The sequence below is a fragment of the Pelophylax lessonae genome, assembly GCF_965119305.1.
Source record: "Pelophylax lessonae genome assembly, chromosome: 3".
NCBI lineage: Eukaryota > Metazoa > Chordata > Amphibia > Anura > Ranidae > Pelophylax > Pelophylax lessonae.
The window spans coordinates 627479245-627497276 of NC_138770.1; the positions used below are offsets into that span (position 1 = coordinate 627479245).

General features: G+C 42.1%; 1 protein-coding gene across 1 annotated transcript in view; it reads right to left on the bottom strand.

Annotated features, from left to right (window-relative positions):
- HHAT (hedgehog acyltransferase) overlaps positions 1–18032 on the bottom strand; it is a 651154-nt gene that overhangs the window by 457992 nt on the left and 175130 nt on the right. The window contains exon 8 of the mRNA XM_082249768.1: positions 3693–3843. Within this exon, the coding sequence (XP_082105894.1) occupies positions 3693–3843 (151 nt within the window). The remainder of the gene's footprint in view (positions 1–3692; positions 3844–18032) is intronic.

Consider the following 18032-nt stretch of genomic DNA (forward strand, 5'->3'; position numbering starts at 1 on the left):
AAGCACGCCATGTTTTCTCTTGTAATTAATTGGTAGAGTGTGATGTGTAGAGCCAATGTCAGTAAAGGTCAGAAGGCTTCAGCACGTTCTGTCTATTACACCAAAGCAGCTGGAGAGATCGGAGACTAATGAGTTATCATAATCAAAGTGACTTTGAATTCTACAAGAGGGAATCTTTTGGTGAACATTGCTGAGCTCTAGGCTCATTGAGATGGTGGAAGTGCATATTTCAGCTTGTCTTGACAGAAGAACTTTGTAAACCTTTATACGTATTCCCTTGGTTGGAAGAGCAAACTTACAGGAACTCCTGTCTAATTCAAGGTTAACAAACTACCAACATGTTGGCTGCAGCTCCCAATCAATATTTTGCACAAAGCTACCGGCTGCAGCTGCTAAAGGTCAACGTAGACATGTTTAAATCTTGGCATTTGAAACTCGTGGAATTATGGCGGTAATAGAATTGAATCATTGCAATAAGTACAGACAGAACAGTTCCATCATCTACTGGTCCTAGGTAAAGACCGGTATCCTGCGTACCGGGAGAGTTGGCTAGACTCAAGGAAAATGTGACCTGGCCATCATGTTTCTCAGATGAGTATTAGCCTATAGTATTATTCAGAAAAATACTCTCAATAACAATGTTACACATTGCAAGGATTTGATTGAATGTCATACAGAGTTAGCTGCAACTGTACTTAGTGAGTGCTAAGTGGAGGGGGCTGCACACTACAATCACATTATCAGCTCAAATACCATAATAACCCTTAAAGTGCCTCCAGCAACTCTCCAGATGTACAATGGGAAAAGCAGCCCAACAGATGTGAAAGTGGCTCTAAAGGCTATTTTTTTTTTTTACCTTACAGCATTCCTTGTAATAAAGTAGAAATATAGGCAAACATTTTTTTTTTAATTTGAATAAAGCAAGGGAGCATTATAACCCCTGTCATTTTTTTTTTTTTTTGCCATCGGTGTCCCATTGTGGAGATTTCACTTCACTTCCTGTTCCATATCCAAACAGGAAGTAAGAGGAAATCCCTGCAAATAAAGGAATATCTTGGGGATCCCCAGGTCACCAGAACTAGTGTCCCCATTGGAACATTTCCCCTCTGTTACTTTTCTGGGGACAACCCTACATTTTTAAAGATTTTCTTTTAAATGCACTTTAAATGATAATGGTAAACAGGACAAATAGATAGGCTGAATCTCCTTAGACCCCTTTCACACAAACGACCCGATCAGATCCGCCTGTCAGTTTTTTTAGGCGGATCTAATTTGATCCTCTATGCATCCCTATGGGGCAGCGGATGTCAGCGGTGACACCCGCATCCGATCCTGTCCATGAAATCCAGATGGATGGAAACCCTATTTTCCATCCGTCCAGGGGATCGGATCGGATGAGAGCAGACAGGCGGTCCGCTCTCATCGGATTCCCTCATAGAGAGCAGCGGGGCTCTGACACCTCCCTCTCCGCACACAGAGCAGAGAGGGAGCTGTCACCTTCCTGCTCAGCGGGGATCGGCGGATCGATCCCACGCTGAGCAGCACGGAGTCCGCCGACGGAGGCGTACCGTGTGAAAGAGCCCTTAAAGTGGAAGTAAAGTTTGACACATTACTTTTAGGCTCCTTTTACACTTGCAGGCCATTCATTTCATCAGTTCAGTCACGACAAAATGGATGAAGTATTCATCAGTTTTTCATTGTTTTTTCATCAGTTTTTCATCAGTTTTTTTTACATCCACGACCAATGCAAAAATGGATGAAAAACTGATCATTTGTCAGTTTACATCAGTTTATCGTTTTTTTTTTTTTTTAAAGAAAAATAGAACTATGATCAGTTTAAAAAATGGATGCGGATGTAAACTGATGTAAATGGATGAACATTGTTTTTCCATAGAGATGCATTGATTCATGTGTGAAAGGGGCCTTACCTATTATAAGGCTTACCTATAGGTAGTGTAAATATCTCATAAATGGGCACTGTTTAGGAGATATTTACATTACATGCAGCCAGTGACGTCACTGGCGCATGCGCTCTGAAGAAACGGCCAGCTGCGCCTTTCCTTCCGAGCCCTGTGCCGCAATCGGCTAAAAGTCATTGCGGCTCTGGCCAGTCACAGAGCTGGAGTCCGCAAACCCGGAAGCAAGACGAGTGAAGATGGGAGCCAGCTGCAGCTCCGAGATCTCGGCGCAGGAGGGCTTCCTTTAACGTATATTTAACATAATGTGCTAGTACACAATTACAAGTTTAACATAATGTGCTAGTTTACAACTGCTTTAACGGGGCACAGACAGCAAATTAAAAAAAAAAAAAAAAGTTTAAAAAAAAATTGCCTTTAGTTATAGTTATACTTTAAGGTAAAAAATGTCCCAGTGTTTGTGCCACCCCCCCCCCCACCTCCATACTTACTGGAGTCCTCACTCAATCCAGCACTGTATCCGTCTGTAACGGCTCTCTCTCCTCTCCCTGCATTCACAGGACAGAGAGGCAGCAATGAGAGGCGGTCTAAGCTGCGCTGTGCATGTCTATGGATGCACACAGTGCGCCTGCAGGTATGCCACAATAAGAAGTGACTTCCTATTGTGGCGCTAAGAGAAGAGGAGGAGCTAAGAGCGCCTGCGGGTCACCCCAGAAGAGGAGGTTTGGGGCTGCTCTGTGCAATAACATTGCACAGAGCAGGTAAGTATAACATGTTTAATATTTTAACAAACAAAAAGGAGGTGACTGGGTGGAGGTTTAGACTGCAGGAGATGATGGAAACTTGAATGCCAGAATACCACAGGATTTGGGGGGTCAAAACTTAATTTAGCAAGCATAAAGAGGGGAAACAGTATATTCTGGAACAGCGATATCGATGCAGAATTTATTCAGATGCATACTTTGGCAATGGTCCCTGGTCCACAAATTTTGTGTTGGCAGCCATTCTGTTTTGATATATTTAAGCGCAATGATTCTTTGGCTTTGTGAAATCTCACTGCAGAACAAACAATGCTGTCTACCTGTTACAGGAAGGGGAAAATCAATAGCTTTACTGGAAGGGCCAACAGATAATAAAACTATATTTTACTGGGGACTCAGAAAAACAAAAATGTTGTTGTAATATTATTCACAAACTGCATCACACGTGTCATTGGTAAACATGCCCACAGTTTTACTTTAAAGCAGTCCTTCAAAAATAGCAAAAATGAATAGTCTATTAAAGATACAATAGCATAAACAGCTTTAACTGCCAGATTCAGTTTAATACAGTAATTTCCTCCATGGTACTTTTTGCTGCCACAGGATGTCCTAAGTCTAATGGCCAGCATCGTTCAACCCACTTCCTCTGAGCCCATGTCATCCTGGACCTGCCCCCAGCAGCACAGTGATGAGCTCATTTTTCTTTCATTTTACTATTTTTTATAAGCATGCACATTGTCAGCACATTAACTCTTTGTACTGCTTCTGCCTCTCACACTCCAGCTCTGCTGTACAGGAATTGCAAGAGGATGATTCCAGTTTAGATTCATCTGCTTGATTTTTAAAAATATATTTGATTATAGAATAATGATTACAAAGTTACATTAATCAGTGTCATTTATCTGCCTAAAGTAAGAAGCTTATTTTTAGTAGAAGGCATAGGTGGACGTAATTGTGAAAATTACTTTACAAGAAAAAAAAAGATCATAAAAAATGGTTATTAGGAATGACTAACCTCCAAATGCCAGAGAAGCTGTACATTGAGCTGACACAGCGAGGCAATTTGGGTGAATTCAAACCATCCAGTTGTAGAAGAAGTGCCGGAAGTCCATACAGAACTAAATATTTCACATAGAAGAATAGTACCTGCGCCAATGCCAGACCACCTGAAAGACACAAACATATACCACAAGACAGTAAAGAACCCAACGCTAGTAAGGAGGAGGACAGGAAAGAATTTTGGCCCATTTCTATTCCACTAAAAGTGAATGGAAACGGGCCATTTGCACTTTTTGTGTTGAGCGTTTTTCTGCTCAAATGCAAAAAAAAATAAAATAAAAAAATAATTCATAATATATAAATAAATGTAAAACCCATAAACAAATAACTAAAAATCATCATAAATAAATAAATAAATATGTAATAAATAATAACAAAAAAAAATTAAATGCATTAATAATAATAATAATAATGATAATAATAATAATATAAATAATATTATTATTATTTTTACTTTTAATGATAATATTTATAATAAACACGCAAACAAATAATAATAAATAACCAATCCCAAACGAAAAAATAATAATATTTAATAAACGAAAAATAATAACATAAATAATAATAATGTATTATTATTATTAATAATAATTATTTATTTTGTGTTGGGGTGTTTATTGAAAATAATTTTATTGTTTTAAGGGTTAGGGGTTAAAGTTAGGGATTCATTATTTATTTATTATTACATTATTTATTTATTGTACTTATGATTATTTTTATTCAATTGTGTATTTTTTTTTCCATTTTTTTTAGTCATTTAATATTCTTATTCTTAGTAGTATCAACACTAGTGATCAACCGATATAGTTTTTTAGTTGCCGATACCAATATTTTGGCCATTGCATATTGGTATCGGCCGATATGGGCTGATATTTTCGTACATTTCATTTTTTTTTTTTTATCACTTGACAGGTACTCTTGTGGAGGGATCTGGGGGTCTAAAAGACCCCAAAATCCCTCCTCTGCACTTAAAAGCATTCAAAACACTAAATTTGGCTGTTTTGACTGCTGTCATTTATTTGTAATCTGGCGCCAGTACCTGGAAATGATGTCATGACATCACTTCATTGCTTATATCTTTAATTTGTACATATGTGAGTGGCATATTCAATAACATTTGTAAATGGAATTATGCTATGTGACATAATTTTACCCTCAAATGAGCAATATTTGGAATATCGGCAATATCGGGCCAGTTCTGGGGCCGATACAGATATATCGGCAAGAGTCAATATCGGCCCTCGATATATCGGCCTTGCCGATAATCATTCGATCCCTAACACCTTAACCCTAAAAAAAATTAAAAAAAATAAATAACAACAATACATAAAATATTAACCCCTAACCCAAACCCCTAACCTTAACTCTAACCCCTTACCCTAACAAAAAGAAAAATGATAATAGCTGAATAATAATAATGCAAAAGAAAAAAAAAAGCTGATGAAAAAGCTAAAAAAAAGCTGAAAAAATAGCAACAAATGCTGCAAAAGATGATAGTTTTCTCTATTGGCGAATAAAAGAAAAAGCCAAAGCTCAAAAATGCTGTATAAAAATGTGCCAAAATCAAGCTTAAAAATGTTTAAAAAACGCTCAAAGACGCTACGTCAGGTTATGAATGCAGCCTTAGGTTGTAAGAGTTAAGGAATGATAGACAGAGCTGCTGTTGTTGTGGGAAGGAGGATGACACTGCAATGCTATACTGTAGTAATAAAGATCTATAAGGCCCACATGCCCTTCAGTATCCTATAATATTGCTTCCACACTGAAGTCATGAACAGTTGTACCTACTCCAACCGCAGTACAATTAATTCAAATACAAAACAGGCCAAAAGCAGAATTTGACACAAGATAAAAAATGAATAGCCCATTAACTACTTGCCTTTCGAAGCAATTTTTGTAAGTTAAAAGCTACATATTTTGCTAGAAATCACTTTAAAGGGAATATATTTTCTAAAAGCAGGGACCCTGGAGAATAAAATGGTGGCAGTTGTACTTTTTTATGTTATGTGATATCTGCACAGCTATTTATCAAATGCATATTTTCAGGAAAATATACACTAAAATGAATTTTAGGGCAAGCACGATATTATAACCAACTTTTTGTAAAATCTAAAAGATGGTGTTGTTGAGTAAATGGATACCAAACATATCAAGATTTAAAATCGCAAAAAAGATGGTGCCCCAAATTCTCCAAAGGCAAAGCTTTAAAGTGGTTGTAAACCCTTCCATATACCCAGTGAAGGGCTATCGTCAGATGATACAGAGATTAAACAAATTCTCCTATATAAATTGTATCTGTCTATCTGCAGTCTTGTCTTCTCAACATCCAAAGTGCTGGATTTATAAAGCGTATCTGATTGTTGGTGTCAGTGGAAGGAATAGGGCCCCATTGTTGGTGTCAGTGGAAGAAATAGTGCCCCATTGTTGGTGTCAGTGGAAGGAATAGTGCCCCATTGTTGGTGTCAGTGGAAGGAATAGTGTCCCATTGTTGATGTCAGTTGAAGGAATAGTGCCCCATTGTTGGTGTCAGTGGGAGGAATAGTGTCCCATGTGCTGCTGTCAGTTAAAGGAATAGTGTTCCATTGTTGGTGCCAGTGGAAGACATAGTGCCCCAATGTTGGTGTCAGTTGAAGGAATAGTGCCCCATTGTTGGTGTCAGTTAAAGTTATAATGCCCCATTGTTGGTGTCAGTTGAAGACATAGAGCCTCATTGTTGGTGTCAGTTGAAGGAATAGTGCCCCATTGCTGGTGTCAGTTGAAGGAATAGTGCCCCATGTTGGTGTCAGTGGAAGGAATAGTGCCCCATTGTTGGTATCAGTTGAAGGAATAGTGTCTCATTGTTGGTATCAGTGGAAAGAATAGTGTCTCATTGTTGGTGTCAGTGGAAGGAATAGTACCCCATTGTTGGTATCAGTTGAAGGAATCGTGTCTCATTGTTGGTGTCAGTTGAAGGAAACGTGTCTCATTGTTGGTGTCAGTTGAAGGAAACGTGTCTCATTGTTGGTGTCAGTTGAAGGAATAGTGCCCCATTGTTGGTGTCAGTGGAAGGAATAGTGCCCCATTGTTGGTGTCAGTGGAAGGAATAGTGCCCCATTATTGGTGTCAGTGGAAGGCATAGTGCCCCATTGTTGGTGTCAGTGGAAGGAATAGTGGCCCATTGTTGGTGTCAGTGGAAGGAATAGTGGCCCATTGTTGGTGTCAGTGGAAGGAATAGGGGCTCGTATCAGTGGGAGGAACAGTATCCCAAGAGCCAGATGAAGCAAGCAAAAGCCTCAGTTGGGAGACCACTGGTGTATTGTTATGTTATATCTATATGTTCAGACAGAATAAGTAAAGCTGAAAAATTGGGCTAATATACATTTTTTCAGGGGTAAGGCTACATATTCATAATAATTTAAGGCTGAATATTCAGAATTACACATCACCCAACTTCTGGCAGGTTCACTTTAGCTTTGCTTAGCTGTTGATTAACCATTTATTATCAATTATTTGATTTGTACATTATTAATTAATTCAGCTTTCCTTGAACAGTGCTGCTGCTGCAGTTTTTTAAATATATGCATACGCTCTTTATTTATTTCATAATGTTAGTATGGATTTTCCAAGCCAGCTTAATAGATTAATAACATTTTGTAAAACAAAGCTGCAATGATAAATGATCTACGATGAGCTAGGCAAAAGTTAAAAGGATAAGTAAAGCCAAGAACTGGAATATATAGCAGCTTAACAGTCCTCAGGCTAGGTTTACATCCATGCAGGAATGCGTGTAAATAAAATGCATTCCCACACTCGCATGCAGCCACACACAAAATGCGTTGCTTTAGGTCACCAAGCACTCAAAGTGCATTACCCATTGGAAGTCCCAACTCAAACTTGTTCACCAATAGTACCTCACCCCACCATGACTATCTTAAGTTCTCTCCCTTAAACTCACCTCTCTGTTGAGGAAAATGCGGAGAACCCGGAACCCTTCTTCACACTTGGTGGAACTGTCCCAGGATCCTGCCATTTTGGTCCAGTGTCTTCCAATTTATCTCATCAGTAATCAACGTGAAACTAGATCCGGACCCCGCCTCCACTCTTCTCTTCCTAAATTATGAACGGTGACCTAAAAACCACCACCCATTCATCATTTCCAGCCTGACGGCAGCCATGAAAACCATTGCAACCAACTGCAAGCAAATAGATCTGCCTTTCATTGCTAATCTCAACACTCAAACCCAATTCGAACTTATGTTCTCTATCAAAAATGGCACAGGTCAAAAATTCTGGTCGCAATGGTCACCTTGGCTTCATCACACAGCATGTACAGCACACTCGTAATGATGGCACGACACATCCCACCAATCTCATTGGGAAGCCATCCTTCACTCCTCCAAACAATATCTTTTGGACCCCCCCCTCCTCATCAGAGATAGGTATACAAACTGGCACCTATCTCCCTGGTGTTGTCAACTTGTACCCTTCCATATCTAGTAATTTCTTTGCATTTCCATAAATGAATGTCATATGGTTTCATTGTCTCAAACCAGCTGTCTTGTTACTGTTCAGTTTATATTTTATAGCTTATTCGCAATGTATCATACACTTTGGGAAAATTTGTACAATGTATGTACTGTATTTCATGCTTAAACATACAATAAAAAATATTGTTAAAAAAAAAAAAAAGCATTGTTTTAACCACTTTAGCTCCACCCGCCGCAGTTTCACTGTGGCAGGCAGCCGCTCCTGGGCAAAGCGACATTATACTACATCGCTCACTCAGGAGACTCTAGGGGGCGAGCGCATGCCTGCCCCCGCTCGTTAGCTGGGGGGCCAGTGCGTGTGACCGGCGGCTCCGATGTCCGCCGGCCACTCGCCATCTCCCGCAGCTGAGAGAGGACAGACGGCTGATGTAAACACAGCCGTCTGTCCTTCTTCCTGAAGTGATCACAGAAGCTATGTGATCCTGCTATATACAGGATCGCATGTCTCTGTGATTACTTCGCATGCCACCCCCCCCCCCCTGACAGTTAGAATCACGCCCCTAGGGACACATTTAACCCACTGATATCCAATAATGTTAACCCCTTCACTGCTAGTGTCATTTTTACAGTAACAGTGCATATTTTAAGCACCGATTACCCCCATGCACTGTAAAAGGCAGAAACACATGGTGCACAAGAAATATGCATTTCTGGAGCGGCCACACAAAAGGTGCAGGGACCTTTTTCCTGCAGGAAAAGCAGGCACAGCAGCCAATTCAAATAAATAGGCTGCCGTGTCCACGAAAACATGGCACACAGTGCCGCATAGATTTGAACCGGGCCTTAGATGTGGTGGCTGCATTTGTTTTTTTATTTTTTCAGCTAAGAACATTTTCCAGTCCCTCATTCCCCTTGTAGTGTTTTGTAAACCGAATGATATTTTGTCTGTATTAACATTTACTTTAAACTATGGGCAAAGCTTTTTTTTTTCATTTTGGATAGAGCAAGGGAGGGTTTTATATATATATATATATATATATATATATATATATATACCCCTGTCAGATTTTTTTTTGCCATCTGTGTCCTATTTTAGAGATTTCTCTTTACTTCCTGTCCCATAGCCAAACAGGAGGCGAGAGGAAATCCCTGCACATGAAGGGAATTCTTTTGGGGACCTCCCCCCCCCCCTCCCCCCAGGTCACCAGAACTAGTGTTCCTATAGGAAGATTTACACACTATTACTTTTTTGGGGACAACACAAAATTTGGGATTTTCTTTCCTTTTCTTTCTTACTTTCACTTTTAATGATAACAGGACGAATAGAGAGCATGAATCTCCCAAATGGGGGCACAGACAGCAATAATAACTGACAGGTGTTCTAACCCCCCTCTCTAACCCTTTATCCAAAACTAAAACAGTTTTGCCTTTAGTTATACTTTAATACAAATTCTTTAGCAGATAAAACATTAACCACTTAGAACATTTTACCCCCTTCATGACCAGGCCATTTTTTGCTATTCGGCACTGTGCTATTTTAACTGGCAATTGCGTGGCCATTCAACACTGTACCCAAATTATATTTATATCATTTTTTTCACACAAATAGAGCTTTCTTTTGGTGGTATTTGATCACCACTGGATTTTCAATTTTTTATTATATAAACAAAAAAAAAAAAAAAAAAAAGAACATTTTGGAAAAAAACTATATTTTTTACTTTCTGCTACAAAACATATCCAATAAAAAATTGAAAAATACATTTTTTAATATCTTAAGGCCAAAATGTATTCTGCTACATGTCTTTGGTAAACAAAATCCCAATAAGTGTATATTGATTGGCTTGCATGAAAGTTATTGCATCTACAAATAATAGTATATATACTGAATTTTTATTTATGCTAGTAATGGCGATGATCAGCAACTTATAGTAGGATTGTGATAGTGTGGTGAGAAATCTGGCACTAACAGATGCTGGGGGGAATTGACTAACTGACACTGACATCAACAGTGACACTAATACAGGGATCAGTGCTAATACTGTACGCTGTCACTGTACTAATGACACTGGCTGGGAAGGAGTTAACATCTAGAGGCAATCAAGGGCTTAAACTGCGCGCCTAACAATGTGTAATGTATGCTGCTTTTACTAATCATTGTGGTTGTTTATTCTCCCTACTATTTCCTAAACACAGGGCTTTGTACTGTAATTAGCTAAGCCAATCAGCAGGCCCTATATCTGGTCTCCCACAGTACACAGAACATGGAAATGCAATTCTTTTAGTAAATATAAACTGCTAAATACCTTTTTTCATCAGCAGTATATAGCAGTCTTGTGACTTCTATCAGCTTCCTGGTAAAGCTTGTAGGAAATGTTTTTTTACTGTACTGAGCTGTCCTATTAGGACCCAGGACCCCTGACCCTCTGTCTGGACAGTGTAATTGGCCCTGTGCTGATCACATGCACTCCCAGGAAAAAAAAAATTCTCTAGCAATACCAAACTGAGCATTTGCAACCTGACTCCAAAGGCTTTGTCTTATCCGGACATGTTCTGGAGTCAGTGGAAGAAGGGGAGGATCAGAGAAGACAGGCTCAAACAGCCTTTTTACACAATGCAGATGATTAACCCCTTAGGTTCCACAGGGAGTATAACCAGCATGCTTTACTGCATATACAGACTGATTTTACTGTTGTGGGTTTAGTAACACTTTAATATTCCCTCATGAACCTTGCACATTAAAAGGAGGCAGCGTCACCCATACCTCTCTCCTTATTCACTTCTTTGTCCATTCCACTTTTGTGAGATTTCTGAGGTAGGCAGCAGTCATATTATATGCCCATAGCACAGAATGTAATACTTTATTCAGATTTAGGAAATGTCACACCTGTATACAGAGTACTACAGCTTCTGTTTAACATGAGGAATCACCCTCAGGGAAATCCTGCGTTCGTAGCATGCATATGCTGCATTATTGCTCATTTTGCAGAGTACAAAAAAAAAAAAGAGGTGTGAAAAACAATATTAAACTGTGAGAATGTGACTGTTCGGCAGGCTGGCTGCACAGCATTATGGAAATAATGATCACCCAGCAAAGCTATTATTTGTCTTGTGTAGCTACAATCAGCAGAGAGATGCCCATAAAATGCCATTAGGATGGCTGATTTGTGTTCCTCGCAGCATATCAGATGCCATACGTTCTATCATTTCCACCTTATCATAATGAGGCAGGGAAGACAGCGTACACAAATACAGAGCTGTGTTTGCATTTCATTACCATTTAGATGGATATTCAGGGCACACCAACATACAGCAACAATAACCGCTTCAAGTCATCTTTCTCATCCTTTCTTCCAGGAGGAGGCTAGACATACATCGGGGAGTTTATACCAGAGATAATAACATATCTTTATCTTTTACTTCTTTTTAAAGAGAATCTGTCAGCTAAAACTTCAAAAACATTTTTGAACATGCAGAAATTTTCTAATGAGAGAAAGTAACATATTTTCTATGAATCTATCACTATTGGGATTAAAGAAAACCTGTTAGAAGTATAGCGCTCACCCCCAAAAATGCCTGCTGGTTTTGTCCCAGTTTCATTCCCCACACTACTGTAGTAGCAACCATGCACCCAGTAACAGTCACACTGGCTCAATGAACAGCCTAGCGCAGTGGTCCTCAACTCCGGTCCTCAGGGCCCACTAACAGGCCAGATTTTAGGTATTACCTTGGGGAGTTGCAGACTAGAGTGGTTGAGGACCAAGGGCCTAGCTGGTATCTTTTGGAGATTTCTTTTGCAAATGAACTTGGATAGAGCATAAGCAGCTGTGGGATAATCAATGAACACTGAGCAATAGATTGAGGACACTCTTTACTATACTCCTACTTCTCAGGCCAGTTTCTCCAGCAAAACCCCAGAAATTGAACAGTACCAGGACACCTTTAGTAATGTCCTAGGCCGAGCAAGCACTAGAATTAATATTCTAGGGAGATCAGTATCAGCTGGGAACTCAATGAGAGCAAGTAGTATTTTCAGCAGGGCTGTCCAGAAGGGCAACAGCCCTTCAGGCTGGCATGTTCTCCTCCTGGACAAGAACAGGGCTGCCTTAGGCTGCTGACTATTTATGCATTCTTTATCTCCCTACTGGACACCTCTAGGCATTGGGTGAAACCACAAATATTCAGACTGCTAATTTCCTGCCAACCCACTATATTCTGGAACCCTCCAGAAGATAGGGAGGAAAATCAAACCTGCAGAGCCCAGAACAGTCTAAAGCAATCACACACTGCTCCACTAGTTACATTGGAGCCAAAAATAACTAAATGTACCTAGCTTTCCTAGCAACCTACCAGGTAGGCATTTATTTTGAGATGACTCCTCAGGCATTTCCCTCTGAGAGGTCCAAATTAGGTTTCCTGATCTCGTTGCTATCAGATAAGGCCTTGGCTTGGGTGAATCCTTTATGGGAGAACAACAAGCCTGAGATACTCGATTACCCGAGTTTTGTTGCCTCCTTCCGCAGGGTGTTCGATGTGCCAGCTTTCTCTGCCACTGCTGCTAAGCTGCTTCTGTCCATCCAGGTTATGCAAACCGTAACTGTGTAATGTTCTGGTACCTTTGGGTACCCTAATTACTCTTTCATAAGTGTATGCGCCCCACCATTCTCTTTTGGTAAGGTGCGCATACACCTTTAAGACTGATGCTGTCATCACTGAGCGCCGGACTGGATGGCTATTTAGATCGCCGGCTCTCACTCACATGTGTTCGTTCAAACTGCTTTGTGCCTTGATGCTAACCTGTCTTGAAGCTCTCATGCTTGCAAGCATACCTCGCTGTCGGAACCACGCTGCGCTGATCCCTGTATCCCGCTACCGGATCATCCGCTCTTGCCGAACCTCTCCTCTGCTACATTGCTATTAGTGATAAGTACCCCACAGGGGGAACCTCTATAACCTTTATACTAAAGCTTACACTATCTAGCTCTGCATACTAAGGACTATTACTACATCTGCATTATCTAAGATTGCTAGCTCTTGAGCCTGCTACCACCTGTTCTTGCACTCGGTTGATCTCTCTTGTATGTCCACCTGCTACTCTGTCATCTGCTACCATACATGATTGCTAAACCTATCTGCATCCCATCTGCTACTATCTTACTTTCAAGAACATTTCCTTTCAAGTGTCTATCATCTACCATCTCTACCCAACCTGTCTCTTCAGCCTATCATCACTGTGTTACTATATACATAAGTCACTCTAGGAAACATCTTATTGAGTGTGTGTATTTACTTGCTGAATTGAGATCATCCACACATGATGAGTCATTGGGAGTTGGGATTGGTGTCTCAGCGTTTCTCTACATGACTACTGAAGTGGAATATTTCTGCAGCTGAAAATCCACATCATACGTAAAACGCAGGAGCGTTACAAACTGAGTATGTCATTGAATTTCGTACCCTGGCAGCAGAGGTGGGCTGGAACAATGAGACCCTGGTGGTGGCCTTCTCTCATGGCCTCTCCGATACGTTGAAGGACGAGATTGCGGCCAAGGGTCTCCCTGACGAGCTTGAGGCTCTCATTTCCTTCCTGATCTTAACTGACACCAGGCTAAGGGAGAGACCATCATTTATGGAGCGCTTGCGGAAGTCTCCTACCAGATTGGCTACTGCGTTTTTTTTCCCACCCATTCCTCCCTCATCTCCCACACCTCCTGGGGATGGTGCGTCTGGCTGTGAGCTCATGCCGCTGGGGTTCACTAGCCTTTCCAAGGCTTAGCGGGCCTTGAGGAGGAGGGAGGGCCGGTGCCTGTATTGCGGTCTGCGTGGGCCTTTTCTGAAATCTTGCCCCAACCATCCGGGAAAACGCTTGCACCTAAGGTCCTGTTGGGGGGCAGATCTAAGGTGGAGTTTCCTCATTCCCAGTTACCAATAAAGATAAACCGCTAATCACTGTTGTCCTCTCCTGGGCAGCAGGTTCGGTGGTTACTTAAGCGCTAGTAGACTCTGGTGCTGGCAGTTACTTTATTGGCAATACGTTTGCTGCTGCGAATGCCACACCCGTGCAGTCCCTTATTTCTCCATTAGCCATCGAGGCAATTGATGGCAGACCTCTGCATCCCGCACAGGTTACCCATGAGACTGTTCTGGTTGACATGGTGGTAGGGGATGTTCACAGGGAGTCTATCTGTTTCCAGGTTATATCATCCCCACACTACTCTGTTGTTTTGGGGTATCACTGGCTTCAGAAGCATAATCCGACCTTTGATTGGCAGTCGGTCGAGATTCTCTCCTGGTCTCCGTGGTGTGCCGCTGGTTGTATTCATGGGCCGGTTAAGGAACTCTGTACCTCCTCGGATTCAGTATTGCCTACCGTATATCTGGAGTATCAGGATATTTTTGACAAGGTGCGTGCTGGTACTCTTCCTCCCCATCGTCCATACGATTGTGCGATTGATTTGCAACCTGGTGCCATTCCCCCTCGTGGCAGGGTCTATCCTCTCTCTGTTGCAGGGAATATGGCCATGGAGGAGTACGAGGCAGATGCGATTGCGCAATGGGGAACATTCGTAAGTCTACTTTTTCAGTAGGTGCGGGGTTTTTCTTCATAAAGAAGAAGGCGGGGGGAGCTGAGACCTTGCATTGATTATAGGTATCCCAATCGCATCACAGTCAAGAATGCGTACCCAATTCCGTTGATCACTGAATTATTCAACCGCCTCAAGGGGGCAATGGTCTTCACCAGTCAAATTAATGCAGCGACAGAGGAGATATTAAAAAATCAACTGTAAAAAATGCGCTGATCCCGGATTGGCATCCCCTAAGAGTCCCCTTGGATAGGTAGCGCCCCTCTCTTCACCTCCTCCACACTCACGCAATAGATGGTGTGATATTGTGTTTTTAAAAGCACACTTCCTTTATTCACTCTAAAGATATTACACTCACAAGCATATTAAAAGATAAGCCAGTGTATATAAATTGTGGGGGTGCGCTCACGGACAATCCTAGGTCTCCTCACCCTCTCCACGCTGGTGTGGAGTCCTCCAAGAGCCATCCTCTGGTCACTTTCGGTTGCCGTATGGTCACAATCAGACGCGTTTCATCATTTCCAACTTTCTCAAAGGGGAGTGACCATACGGCTCGGCTCACCGGAATTTAAAGCCTCGAGCAGACAAAGCTGCGGCTTTGACACTCATAATCATGGCGATAAAGCATCAGATACAATTATAATACTGCAATTATTTCGCAGTACATAGGAAACTACTCCCCTCACTGCAAACTGCACAAAGGCTTAATTTACTACTCGTAAATCAACTTAACCAATCATACATGTGGATAATGTAATAGACGGGGACACAGAGCAATGCAATCCCCGGATTACCCCAAAGCCCCTTACTGATCTAACGATCAGTGATCTGACATGGATAATAATCCAAAACATAAGGATGCAAAACCAGAGTTATTGACCAAAAGTTAATAACCAAAAGTTATTATATTAATGTCCGAGTATACATAAAAAATAAAATAAGATAATATATATGATGCTTAACCTCCCTGGCGGTATGATTCTTTTGGATTTTAGGTGCTGAAAGCGGTACCATTATTTTGCATGTAATTCTTGTGAATGAGCAGCCCAAACCAACAGCATACATTTATTATATATATATATATATATATATATATATATAATGTATACAGTATGTTTGGGCTGCTCATCCACAAGAATTACGTATATATATATACACGTGTGAATATATATATATATATATATATATATATGCACATATATTTACATAGAAAGTACAGTAAAACACAGCAGAGTGCAACTACCACATTGGAGATAGAGAGCTCTTGGCTATTATCCTGGCTCTCAAGGAGTGGAGACACTTGCTTGAAGGTTCTGTGGTTCCGGTTCTCATTCTCACTGATCATAAGAATCTGATCTATCTCTCGGAGGCCAAGAGGCTCACACCCCGTCAGGCCAGGTGAGCCTTATTTCTTTCTCGTTTTAACTATGTTGTCTCCTACTTGCCCGGCTCCAAGAATGTTAAGGCTGATGCCTTGTCTCGCCAGTATTCTGAATATTCCAGAGAGGAATCCGTGCCTACACCAGTCATACCCCCAGATCATATCCTGGCTGCCATCCATACCAGCTTAACCTCTCCTCTTGGGGAGCAGATTTTGGCCGCCCAACCTGATGCTCCCACAGGTAGACCGGCTGGCAAGTGTTTTGTACCTAAAGGGTTGCGCGTCAGACTGTTGTGCACCTACCACAATTCCAAGACTCACGGTCATCCTGGTAGGAACCGGATGTCCTGGGCTATTTCTTGTCAGTTCTGGTGGCATTCTCTCCGCGCTGATATTGCTGCTTATGTGGCCAGTCGGTGCCCAGAACAAACCTCAGCGGCACCTCCCCTTTGGTCGACTGCATCCTATTCCCAATGGGGAGCGTCCCTGGTCTCACTTAGCCATGGATTTTATTGTGGATCTTCCCGCTTCTCGAGGTTTCACAGTTATCCTCATGGTTGTCGACCGGTTCTCCACGATGTGCCACTGTATTCTATTTAAGTGACTGCCTACCACTCAGAAGCTTGCCTCAGTGTTTGACAGGGAGATTTTTCGCTTACATGTGTTGCCTAAGAAAATTGTCTGGGACCGTGGGAGTCAGTTTGTCTCCAGATTGTGGCGCGCCTTTTGCTCCCAGTTGGGTATTCGACTCTCCTTCTCCTTGGCCTACCATCTGCAGTCCAACGGGGCCGCGGAGCATTCCAACCAACTATGGAGCAGTTTTTTCACTGCTATATCTCTGACCATCAGGACAATTGGGTTGAACTGTTACCTATGGCAGAGTTTGCCAGGAATTCTGCCATTAACTCGTCTTCCGGGATGTCTCCATCCATGGCCAATTATGGCTTCCAGCCCATTGTGTTGCCTGAGTCATTCTTGCCGCAGGACATCCCGGCATTGGAGGATCATCTTCGTGTCCTCCATTCCTCTTGTGTGCAGATTCAAGAGTCCTTACGGGTCTCTGCACAGCGTCAGAAGCTCTAGGCAGACCGGAGACGATTACCTGCTCCTTCGTACCATGTTGGGGAGAGGGTGTAGTTGTCGACCCGTAATCTCAACCTCCGTTTACCCACTCCTAAACTGGCACCTCGTTTTGTTGGGCCTTTTCGCATCCTCCATAAGGTGGAGCCGGTGGCCTTTGCCCTTGATCTTCCTCCTGGCATGCGTATCTCCAAAGTCTTTCACATGTCTCTTTTGAAGCCACTGGTTTGCAATCATTTTACTTCTTCTCTTCCTCACCCTCGTCCCATTTGTGTGGGCAATCATTAGGAGTATGAGGTTAGCAGCATCCTGGACACTCGTTGGTTCCAAGGTCTGGTTCAATACCTGGTGCACTGGAGAGGTTATGGCCCTAAGGAGCGCTCCTGGGTTCCCTCCACTTCATGCCCCCATTCTTCTCCGCACTTTCCATGCCCACTTTCCTCAGAAACCGTTTTTTGCTCCACGGAGGAGGTGCCGTTGTGCTTCTAGGTTCATCTCTGCTGGCTATCTTCTGGTTTCCATGTTCCTCCGTGTATGACCTGGCTTTGGCTGATGACCTTCCTTGCTCTCGATTTCCCTTTTGGCTGACGACCTTCCTGGCTCTCGATTCCCATCGGCTTACAACTTTCTTTGACTACGGCTCTGTCTATCCCTATCAGTTCCTCCACTCCCGGATCCGAACTTGCTCACCTCAAGGTGGGGCGACCCTGAGGACCGCGACCTGGCGGCAACAAGCAGCAACGCCCTTCTCCACCATCAGGAGCTCTGGTGAATACCAGTTGGCGCTT